This window comes from Netta rufina, assembly GCF_964035555.1.
Source record: "Netta rufina genome assembly, chromosome: 1".
Lineage (NCBI taxonomy): Eukaryota > Metazoa > Chordata > Aves > Anseriformes > Anatidae > Netta > Netta rufina.
The window spans coordinates 42881410-42893868 of NC_140123.1; the positions used below are offsets into that span (position 1 = coordinate 42881410).

General features: G+C 33.6%; 1 protein-coding gene across 1 annotated transcript in view; it reads left to right on the forward strand.

Annotated features, from left to right (window-relative positions):
- The window catches only part of PIBF1 (progesterone immunomodulatory binding factor 1), a gene marked incomplete at its 3' end in the record, with an annotated part of 119688 nt that overhangs the window by 25058 nt on the left and 82171 nt on the right, over positions 1–12459 (forward strand). The window contains exons 8-10 of the mRNA XM_084306217.1: positions 839–1020; positions 3623–3748; positions 5824–5922. Of these exons, the coding sequence (XP_084162343.1) occupies positions 839–1020; positions 3623–3748; positions 5824–5922 (407 nt within the window). The remainder of the gene's footprint in view (positions 1–838; positions 1021–3622; positions 3749–5823; positions 5923–12459) is intronic.

The following is a 12459-nucleotide window of genomic DNA, read 5'->3' on the forward strand; positions in this document are numbered from 1 at the left end:
GTTTAAAATGTGTACAGGATGTTTACATGTCTTTGGGGACGTGTTTCTCATAAGTTATTAATTTATTATTCTTTTAGCTTGACATGTGACATCCTTGGGAGCTTAAACTGCAAAATTATTGAAGTTGATAAAAGTGCCTTTTGCCATTGTATTTGTAATCGGACCACTCAGCACCAGTGACATTATGCTCTGTGGTTGTCCTCTGACAACCTTAATATCAAATAGATGTGGAGACCAGTTACAGCTATCTGTAGCAATGCTGTGCTAAACAAAGGTGAAAAAAATTGATGCATAGCCATCCTTGCCCTTGGTCCTGGCCTGGAACATTATTTTGTCCATGACAATCATAGTTCAGCCCCAGAACTATCAGTTTTGCCTTTTCTTTATTGAGCAGTAATCAGTCTGTTGCCTTTAAACTCTTTACTTCTATTTCTTAGAGTATTGTAGCCAGTATGATGATGGGTTTGTACCAACAAACATATTTAGTATGTATCGTTTTTGATTTAGTACTATCAGTATTATTCAGTGCAATTACTATTCAATAGCTAACTGTTAAAGATACACAGGAATATTATGGGGCTCTTTACACCTTTTCAGGTGCCAACTACCAAAAATAAATAATGAAAGTTTCATAAAAAATTGAAATTTTATTAAAGTCTTTTTTTGAGTGTACAGCTTAACCAACTTAAACATGATTTTATATATATATATATATTTTTTTTTTTTCCAGTTTCAGTGTTTCATAGAATAGGGTCAAAAGGGAAAAATCTGTATGTGTGTGTTGGTTAAATATTTATCTAGAAGTTCACGTTAGTGTTCTTTTTAATGCCTTTTATAGCTGACAACCATACAACAATCCCTAAACCTGTTGCAAAAAGATAAAGATTATCTTAATCGCCAGAACATGGAGCTTAGTGTTCGCTGTGCACATGAAGAAGATCGTCTTGAAAGACTTCAGGTTCAGTTAGAGGATGCCAAAAAAGCTAGGGAAGAAATGTATGAAAAATATGTTGCGTCCAGGTAAGTTAGTGTGTCTTCGCTTCTGTCAAGTAGTCATTATTTAACTTTTACCTTGTTTCTTGCACAAATCCTGTTTTAAAATAAAAATTCTTAGCTTCCAGAAAACTAGCCTATTTTTGCGTAACTAGAAATAGAATGCTGCTCATGCTTTTAATGTGTATTTATACGTGAGCAAAATTTTCTTAAAACTTTGATATAAGACTACAGCAGTGAAGGTTTCAGTACTGAAGGCTTACGGCAACAATGCTCTTTAGTAAGTAAAGTAAGGTAACTGTAATTAATTGCAAAAAAAAGAGAAATTATTCTAAGTGCATGTTTCACCTCTTTCATTGACAAATGACCCTTATTAAAAGCAGGAATGTTTGAAAAGATAATCTAAACCATTTTTACAGAATGAAATATATTTAATTTTCACAAATGTTTAAAATAGGACATAGTTTGTTTCGTATCAGCTCTCAGTCTTTCATATCTCAGGTCTGAATACAGATATTCTAACGTTTGCCTAGAGGAACAAATTGACCATTGTATGCTAGTCGTGTATTACATGTATGTGGTAAATGGTGTCCAATTTTTATGCTATTTGAATTGATATTGGCATACGTACAGGATGTCAAATAGGAAATACTACATTATTTACCTATATGTCTTGCTACAAATATAGTACTATACTATAAAACTTCAGACCACATTTAGATTTTTCTTAGTCAAATTTCAAGGTTATCCAGTTCATGGATCATCTACGTTTCTCTACATCTAGATAACAAAAATACTACTTCAAAATTTACCCCAAAATGGTATCAGGTATTTGCCTATATTCATTAATGAACATACAGCCCTTTTTTTGGTTAGCAAGGTCCTTAGCAAAACAGCTGTGGGTTGGATGAATCTCTTCTTGAGCTTTGAGTATGAAGCCAGTTCAGCTTTCCTTCATTTTATTTGAATCAGCAAGATGCAAACAGCATCTATAAATCTTGTGTCCTTTCATAACTAAGATGAAGTGTCCTAAATACGACTCTCCTATAACACAACTAAAAGACAAATTGTAATCTAAATGGAAATATAAGAGCACTCTACTGAAATTACCAGCTATGGGGTTCCAGTTTGTATTGCTTATCAGAAGTCTATCTAAGTATTACTCCTTTCCCTACAGTTGCTTCAGCAGCAGCAGCTCAGTGTTCATTAAAAGGTGCTTGGCAGGTCTGTCAAGCTGCTTACTTAGAATATTTCCATTAAACAAGTGGTATCACTTGTTTATTTTAGTTACCATAAAAATAAGTGTCACTTTTAACTGTCTTCTGGTGACATCACTGGGGGTGTTCAGGGCTCTTCCAGATTCTTCTAAAATTTTCAGTGAACCTTCCTGACTTTTAACAGTCTTGCTACTGGAGGGAAGTATAATTTCTGCAACTGTAGAAATGATGAGTAGTTATGGTAATAGCAAGTCGCTGCCATCTGAATACAAAGAAGATGATAATGCTAGTTGATTCTGTAAGAGTTGTGTCCTGATCTTCAGCATTTGTTTCCTTTCTGCTCTTTTCAGAACAGGAAAAAAAAAATTCTAATGTGCATTTCAGTGCAGTGTGTTTTTTGGGTCATTAACTTCTGGATTGTATCAAAGATCTTCACAAAATACCTTGCTATAGAGTGGTGCGCTTGAGTAAGGAAGGGAGAAATATTTACTCTGAAGAGCCACCTCAAATTCAGTGTCTTAATTTAAAAAAAAAAAAAAAAAAAGCATGAAAACCTGAACAGCATATGTTCTGTAATATGTAAATAGTTTTATGCGTTTGTTCAATTCAGAGGAAGTTTTTGGCCAGTTCAGGTGCTGATTTCTAAAAACTACAAGGTATTCCACAACTGGAAATCCAAAGGAATCGAAAACTTTTTATGGCTGTAAATGCATATTTCTTCCTATATGTGCTTTTATTTCCAGACCTGTAATGGCTACCAGTGGCTTCATTGTGGATTGATTATTCTTGAACAGTAGCTAAGTGTCAGTATTACTCTGAAATGAGATGATTTATCCTGTAATCTTCTGATATCTGCTACTTAAAAATACATATTTATTTTAGTTAATTTATTTCTAATATTGACAGGATAAATAAGTAAATCTCTTATTTTTATTTTGCAAATTTCAACAGCATGTAATCTTCAGTGTTTCTTACAACGTTTTACCCCTAGGATGAGGTGTAAATAGCACACAACAAAATCTTGCAGTATGGCAGTATTGTAGTTAAGTTTACTGACCCTTACCCTTATGAAGAAGCTAGAAAATGTTGGGAAGTAAGTAACTAAAAATCCTTTTAAGTGGTTAATTATTATAAGCACTCATGTAGATGGTGACAAAGGATTTCTACATCAGAAACTTTACATATTGTAAAGTTTGTAGAAAGCTCTTGTTACTGGTAAAATTTTCAGTAAATTTGCAAAGTGACAGGCTAGTATGTCATCTAAGCAAAGTTGCAGAAAAATGAATAATAATCAAACTGTGAAATGTACTGCTGCAACTGAAGCTTTCATATTTTGGCCATGCAATTCATTTTAAATTCCTGTGTCATTTGTTTGTGGTTTTTTTTTTTTTTTTTTTTTTTTTTTTTTATAGGGACCACTATAAAACAGAATATGAAAAGAGACTTCATGAGGAGTTGGAACAATTAAGACTGAAAACAAATCAAGAAATAGAACAACTTCGGAGCACTTCAAAAGAGATGTATGAACGTGAAAACAGGTAGATAAGATGTGGCAATAACCTAATTAAAACAAACTTGCAAGTACTGTTTTGTGCTGGGGTACAATATTAGTTGACTGGCTTAATGAGAGATAAACAAAATGTGAGAAATTAAGTTCAATTATAAAATTAATGAAAATCCTGTAAAAGCTAAGAAGAAACAAATTTGCACAGTAAAGATAAGTGTTAAATTTATTATGAAATGACTGACATTAACAGTGTTAATGAAAAGAAATATTAAAACTCATCTTGTAGATAAACTTCAGTGGTTTTAAGTTTGTTCAGATGTACAGTGTTAGTTAATTCATACAAAATGTGTTGATTTACCTGCCATGCTGTATGGACAGTCTTGAAAATGTGCCAGGAAACTAGAAAGGAAGGTACTGATGCAAAAAGCAGAGCAGGAAAAATAAAGAGAAAAACCAGTAAGACTGATACACTTCTAAAATTGATCTGTTTGAGACGTAGAGAATTATCATTCACAAAAGCATTCATTTATTGTAAATTATAAAATCATCTTTTGAAGGAGATCCTAGTCCTGCAAAGACCTCTGGACTGAATTCTGTATTCTGTGTTGTCTTGTTAAATTCCATGGAATTATGTGCGGTGTTAGGCATTTATGTAAGTTTTTAGGGTTCCCTATAGGGACTTGGACTTTTGGTGCTATATTTATTTTTGAGCTTGCTTTTTTGCCACTTGTACCCCTTTAAAATGGGAGGAGCACTTAACAATTCACTATAAACTCATTGTGTGTTGTGTGGAAAAGAAAATAACCATAATATAAAGATATTTGTGGCATTAGCATCTGTTCTTCTAATAGGTAGCTTTGTTATTGCTCTGCAGAGTGGAAAAAAAAAAAAAAAAAAAAAAGAGCATGACTCCTGCTGTCTGTCTTCCAGGCAACTGAAAGTTTCTAATTAAAAATATTGCATCACTCTGTAGTTTTGCAAGTGTGAGTAAAATGTATATATACGCACATATACATACGCACCACTTCCTCTGTTCAAATCTATATTGAATTACAAAGAATTGTTAGGCTGTTGGTTGAGTTTTGACATTGGTCTATGTATCATTTAAAAAAATTAACAACATTGAAGGAAATCTTCTTTGCATCTGGAACCAATTTACACTTTTTTTCTCGCTTTGAAATAATTACTTTTGAAGTGTAAATCGCTTATATTTGACTTCACATTTCACAAGAAAAAGGATTTCTAGTGCATGCTCTTTATAAATTAATTTTGAAAAAATGTCACCAAAAGATGGTGCTTTCCCCTCAGTGTTGAGAGAGATGGAAGCCCAAATTAGGAGCAAAACAGTTTGAAGTTATGTGATGTGATAAGATGCTGATTGCCTGTGACTGAAAATAAAACTAAGATGATGGTTTTATCTTAAAGCTCAAAGCATAGAAATGTATTAAAACTAAGCTAGTTTAATATTTAACTCTTTTCCTTCTCACTTTGAGAAGTCTGACGGGACTGATGTTTTCCTTGAATGGTCGTTTTACCCTTAGATGAGTCAGTCCAAGAAGCTAAAATAAGGGGTGGGGTGGGATACAATAAAAGTGTGATAGAAACCAGAAGGAAACACCAACAATATGCAAAACCTATATGACTAACTATGCAATTAGTCGCATGTGGAAGTAGGATTTCTGTGCCTGGCTAATCTTTTCTTTCTTTATCATAAAAGTTGTAAGTTATCTTAGCTAGAAGGGCACCATTCCCCTACTTTTTAGTGAAGTATCCAGTAAAATTATTGGAATGTATTGAATTCCTACAAAAAAAAAAAAAAAGAAGAAATTTATAGTTCTCATATTCCAAATTGCTCATGGATTTCTAAGTGTAACTATGTTGTTTGATCATTGTTTTCAGAATTTCAGAACGGGAAATTTTTCATTTTTGTTGCTATATATGAATGTAATGTGAAGTGTAATGGATAAGCATATAGACAGACAGCCCTCTATTGCTCTACCAAAACTGAAGTAGGTAGTATTAGAGTTGGGATCAGTCAGTAGTAATCCATGAAGCAAAAGTCTTTCTCCTAACAGAATATTGACAGAATACTTCTGTTTCCTTCAGAAATTTGAGAGAAGCAAGAGATAATGCTGTTGCTGAAAAAGAAAGAGCAGTTATTGCTGAAAAGGATGCTTTAAGAAAATATGACCAACTCTTAGACCAGTAAGTATCTTTTAAAAATGCATATAAATAAATCTAAAGGTGTAAATACACCTATATCCAAGGAGTTTTAGGTAAGAGGAATGACTGGTTTGTCTTTCTGCTTGTGAAGAATAATTTCAATTGCAAAAATTTTGTTTAAATGAAGTTACAGATTTAATTTTAGTCGTAACTTTTTTTTTGCATTACCAGTGTAGTAACAATGTGAATGCTTGATTCACCTCCTACAATCCTGTAAAGACATGCAACCTTAATTATGCCTCTTGTAGAAATAAAAGGTATATTTCATACTGTGCTGTAGCAGTGCTCAAACTCTTAACCTCCTCTTTGTCTTCAGTTGAAAGTGGTAAACACCTTTTATTATGACTTCAATTAATAATTTCTCTAAAAATGGGGATAGAGAGCAGTAGTTATAAAGCATTAGCTTGCTACATGCTTTTCTTACTGCTCCCTTTTCTCCCTCTTTCCTAGTCAGCGTACAAAATACAGGGTCTGTACAAACTTACAGTGCAGTTCACATGGGAATAGGGGAACTATGACTGATTCTCTGCTGGTTTGCTGTCTGCCTTCTTGCTCTGCAGCACCTTGTACTTGCTTTTTGTAAATTTAGAATATCAGCTATTATTAGTATTAGTAAATTATGGCGTATTTAAGAACTATTGACCATAATCAAAGCTGTTTGGGGTAAGTTTGTCATATGGCCTTAATTCTGGGGCTTGTTTAATTGCTTAGTGTATATCTTTTTTTCCAAAAAGAAAAGGTCAGTGCACTAACCAAGTGTGCCACCCTATCGTCTACTCAAAGGAAGTAGTTATGTGAACTTTTTTTTGCTTGGAGTTGTTTTTAATTGCACATAGTAATCAGATGAAGTGTTAATTTAATACAAGCACAAATTATTTAAAGCCTTTTTTTTTTTTTTTAATGCAAAACTCCTGCCTTGCAGTGGCAATACTAGCAAAGAAATATCACTGCCCCAACATTAACCACAAAGGAATGAAAAAATGTCAGCACTGTCTAATGGTGTGAAACATGAGGTATAGTTCTAGAGTAAATAGGGTGGATTAGGGGACATGACATTCATGCTCAGCTTCAGGGGTTTGACTTCAGGTTGATTCTAGTTTGGGCTGAAAGCATTATAGGTGTTCTTAGGTTCTCAAAAAGGAATTCAGTTAGCAAACTTTGAGATGACAGCTCCAGCAGAAAAATCTAAGTATAGAAATCAAAGCTGGTTGACTGGGCACAACCAGGAAACTTGGTTCAAAACTTATCTCCTGAACCAAACTAAAATGCTAGTACAAATCAACTGCGTATTTCTGATGAGACTCGCAGCTTTCACTGTTATGACTCACTATGACTTGCAGAACTCATATCTAACTAGAAGTTCTCTGGAAAAATAGGTCTAGCTTATGATAATTTGAATGCGTATGCTTTCTTGTTTTTTAATGGAAGTACCAACTTTATAATTCTTACTATATTTTCAAATTTAAAAGCCATGTAGGAAATATTTTTCTGTTCTGCTGTACTCCCATTTATATGTTGTTATCTTTTTCATACTGTTGCTTTTTTGAGAAGAGAAGATACCCTGTAATCAGAAACATAAGAAACAATTTTGAAGGCTTTTGAGAAATAAGCTTCCCTCTTTAAAGGGGAAAAATAAGAAAACTAGTAATATACTATTTACCATCATCTTGATACATACTCATGCCTCCATCCTACTGTAATTTTTTTTATTCATAAGTTCTTCAATTAGGTAAAACTCTTCTTTCTTCCCTTTAAATAAGTTGATGAGTACTGGTGTTGGAGCTCAAGGAAGTAGGTTACTCCTCAGATGACTATGCTTTTTAAAGAAGAAAACTCTGCTTGAGACAATGAAAAAGACGTACTTCTTTAAAGTTGTTTTTTTTAATTGCATCCCTGCTAACCACAGTACAGGTGTCAAGACTGTGGCTTTTTACATATTCCAAATTATCTACTCTAATGAACTGCAAAGTAGCAAGTTGGCATGATGAGATGGAATAAATAACTTAAGACCCCAAAGTCTGAGGTTACTGTGGACTGAAATATGATGGTTTTGTGGATCAAAAAAAAAAAATCTAATATAACCAGAATCCCCAACAATAAAAGAGGGGCACTTATGTTGTCCAATTCTATATTTAAGTGATTATAGCAGCTAGTTCTGCTTTATTGAAAACAAGGTGACTCATCGTAGTTACCACTGGTATCATAATCTGTATAAACAAACATGTTTGAAAGCTTCAGAAGTATGTGGAATGTTGACTGGCCTGAATTCTGGTTAAATAAAGCCCCTGGCAAATCTTGTGATCAGAAGTGTAACTAATAGCCAATTTTCTAGTCAAGTGCAGTTATTTTCATTCTGCTTACTGATGTCTGTGGTACCTTTTTGTAAATAGCCAGTTATGAATACCAATAAAATGTTGAAGTGATAGTATTTGTGGAAGTGTTACACTGATAAAGAATTGGTTGTTTTGACCTCAAAGTAGATCACTGTGATGTCAGGATGTAACATCGCTCTCTTGTTGCTCCCCTTGCTAATACACAGATGTGAATTCTCTGTGAGAATGCGTGTTTCATTTCTGTGCAACAATGAAAGAACAAGTTTGATATTTTGGCTTAAACCGTGGCAAATGTTACACGTTCTAAAAAACTGACCAAATGGAGACATTTTCACTTTGCCTCAAACTGCTTGTAGGGTGACTTAGAAGTTTTCAGATTTTAAAGCTACATTAACTCAATTGGAAGTCTCGGGGTTGAATGAGGAGAGCAACTCTAATAGTTCCATCTTCTACTACATAGCTAAGTGTAGATACTGAATAAGTTCTAACTCTTCCTTCTTTTGAATATTTTTCAAGTGTTATTTTGAAAATATTGACTGTGTTAACCTCTTCCTGGTCCTTGTCAAAGAGAGGGGAGGAAAGTAACTGAAAAACAGAACAAAACCAGCCTTGCTTCCTATTGCTTTTTCCTACTAGTTAAATTTTCTAGTTTCATATAAGATTAGAGGTCAAAATGAAATGGCTCCCATGGCAGGGTGTTCAAAGTGGAATCCAAAGTCTAATATGGGGTAAACTCATGCAAGAGCACTTCTCAGGGTACTACAAGAGCTGCCTCTTGCCTTTGATTATTCACTTCCTTTCACAGAATTCCTTTAAAACTTAAGGAGTGTAATTTCTTTTTCCAGAGCTGTGCAGCTTAGCTTTATCTGTGGAAACTGTCCAAAACAAACAAACAAAAAAAATCAGAATTACTGGGAATACAAGGGAAATCCCTAAGTGGTGTGATTTTTTTTTTTAAATTATTTTTATTTTTTAGAAGATTTTTTTTTTTTTTTTTTAGTGACCAAACAAGAAAATTTACATTCTGCTATGGGTAGTTCATTGCTGCTAATGTGATATGCTACTCAAGGTGATTTTCTGTTTTTGGAATGATAAAATGAGATGTGTAAAAAAACAGAGAAATTAATAAATATGTAGTAAAAAGAACACTAAGAAAACTTTGTAGTGGCAATAGCGTTCCTTCAACCTTGCAGTAGGCACTATTAAAAAAAAAAAAAAAAAGAACACAACCGTTTTATGAAAGCTAATTGAGGGCTTAAATTACTGCCTCTGTCTATGAGGAAATAAGATATTTTTAAGTATGTATGTGTGGCTTATTTTTTTAGTGTATTTAAATATGCAAAGATGTTGAAAGGGCATTTTAATGTGATGTTTTTACAGTTGGGTTGAGTAAGGACAGGATGATGACTACAAAAAATAGTTTAGTCTTAGGTTTGTTGTACAAAGACTTTGAAAGATTTTGGCTTATTGTGTAAACATTTCTGGATTTATTTATATAGCTCATCCATTTAAAACTATTAGTTAAGTAATGAATAATCTGTTAAGGGAGGAAAACACCTCTAGGAATATCTTTAGTGTTTCTATTTAGAAGTGCCTTTCTCAAGTAAAGAGCACAGTGGAATAAAAAGTTAGGTAGTTGTAAGTAGGAAAAAAAAAAGTAGAGTTCTCTGTATGGTGGTGTTTACCTACTTAATGCTTTCCAGTCAGGTGCAGGGCATGTATGCATTTTGAAGACTTAGTCTGCTCTTGAATCTTAAATATTAGAATCTTTTTTTCCCCCTTTTGTCTTTTTCTTCATAATGATAGTTCTTATTTTTAGAATTCATTTGGAGGTGAGATTAATGCTATCTGGCATTAGTCATCTGCCTTAAACTTTGTAGGTGATCAGGAGAGGTGATCAATCCTGTTTATAAAATGGGTATTTAAGTTAAGTGAAATGAAGATCCCTATACCTTTTGTATTAATTTTAAACAAGACTAGAGAACTATTTTTAGACGATAAAATCATTGGATAAATTTACTGAGTAAGTAAATGTTTCTTTTCATTTAGAGTCTCTGAGTACGCAGGAATGTTGTGATTAAAGGTAGCATTTGTTACGTTATACATCCATTTTTAATAGAAACATGAAAAGTAATTATTTGCCCCTTTTACTAATATGTTTTAATAATCTGGATGTTGATGACTGCAATCACAGGAGTCTAATCATAAAATGATTAAGTCAATGTATTTTACTGCTCATGCTTAAATAAGAACCTATTATCTCTTCAAAAATGTTTGTATAAAATATTTTAAACAATTAATTAAAAATAACAACCTTCAGGCCTAAGTATTTATTTGCCAAAGCTGCCATAACCCAATATATAAAAACTACTGCTGTAACCTTTTACTCCCTAGACGTGACTGCAACTTTTATATATGAAGTACTTTATAATCCTGTGCATCGAAGAGCTACATAGATCTTGAAATTACTGCGTAAAATTTTCAGTTTCAATTAACATCAGCAGTATATTCTAAAATACTTTTGTAATAATCATTTGTTGTTGCTCTGATAATTTGTGACTTCTATAGCATGATGTGTATATCTTGATAACATCAAAGATTTGTATCAGAATAAAGCTGAGCCATTACCTGTCATTGTTAGACCTAGTCTAGATTTCAACCATAGTCAGTGTATCTACTACACACTTCCCATTAAAAACTGCCTTCATCTTATTCTCCTGATGAGAAAGATAATTATGGGGTGCAGCTACAGGGTAAGATGGAGATGTCATGGAAATTGCTGAAATACCCCTTCTTGGAAGCTCAGAATCAATGCAAAGAAAACAGTGAAGAAGGAGTGGTAGCATGATAAAGAAGCAAAGAAAAAGTCGGTTTCCTGGGAGACTAAATCTGGTTTGTTTTCAGACTGTAGAAGTAGCACTGATTTCTGCCGAAATGGCTACTCTTTTTTTTTTTTTTTTCCCTTCTGAAGATACGTTTCCATAGGCTTTATGTCATAATGGATGATCTTAAGCTGCTCTCTGAGTGAAGCGACTCTCTTTCTATAATGTTTCTGTGTAAAAAAAAAAAAGTCTGACATTCCTCAAAGCTTACTTCAGATTCCGCTATAAGTGGAAAGCATTTTAATAAACAAAAGGAGAAAATTTAATTAGCTGATTTGATCAAATACACAGGTTGCAGCATTGGGAAGACTGCACACTTGCTAGGGCATGCCTAGCAATCTTTGCTTGCTCACTAATAGGCATCTCAAAGTTTTGCATTCTTAGCTAAGATAGCATCCTTCCAGGATCAATGGTTTAAGCCCATAACCACTCACTGTAGCTGTCTTGAATGATAAACACTAGGTAGAGAATTGCCAGGTTAAGACTCACAGGAACTACAAATTAGGCTGATAGCTAGCATTTGTGAGCTTTGTTACATCTAGAACAGTCTTTTACCTTTTTTCTCTTACTCTGCATGAGATGTTCAATGACTATATTTATAGCTCTAGAAATCTTTCAACTGAAGTTCCATTTGACACAGCTCTTAAACAAGATATTAAGGATGGCTTGGGAAGGCTGTAATACAAACATATCCTCATATTGTTTCCCTAGATTAAGACTGCAGTTTTATAAAGATTTTCCGTAAAGTATGCATTCTTGTTTTACCTATTCAATTCTTGCTAGACCTAATCTTAAAACACTAAGATTAATAAAAGCACAATGTTAAAATTCTGTGATGGCTATTATGCTGAGTACCTAAGAAACTATTTACTCTTTCAGGTGTTTACGTTTTTTGATAGCCTGGGAAGACTGAAGGTGTATCAGTGTCCTTTTAGAACAACTTCAAAAGCGGTTGTAAGATCCTTCAAGAGGCATTCTATATGAGGGTGCTGCTGCTTAGTCATCTTATACATCTTGAATTTTAGAAATGAAAACTCCATGGCAAGTCATGATTTTCATATGATTGTTAATATCTCTCATTTACACACACATTTTTGTGATTCACAGTGTTCAGCTTCTTGTTAATGACGAGCACTGGCAATCAGCAAATGGTGTCTCTTCACAACTTCACCGAATGATGTTTCAGGTGCTAAATGTTTACATGGGCTCAAAGGGAAATTGAAAAAGCTACTTAAGTAGAAACCTCATCCAGCTCAGCTAATTTCTAGCTAATTCTTGAGATAGAAATAGTTGGACACCAGTGG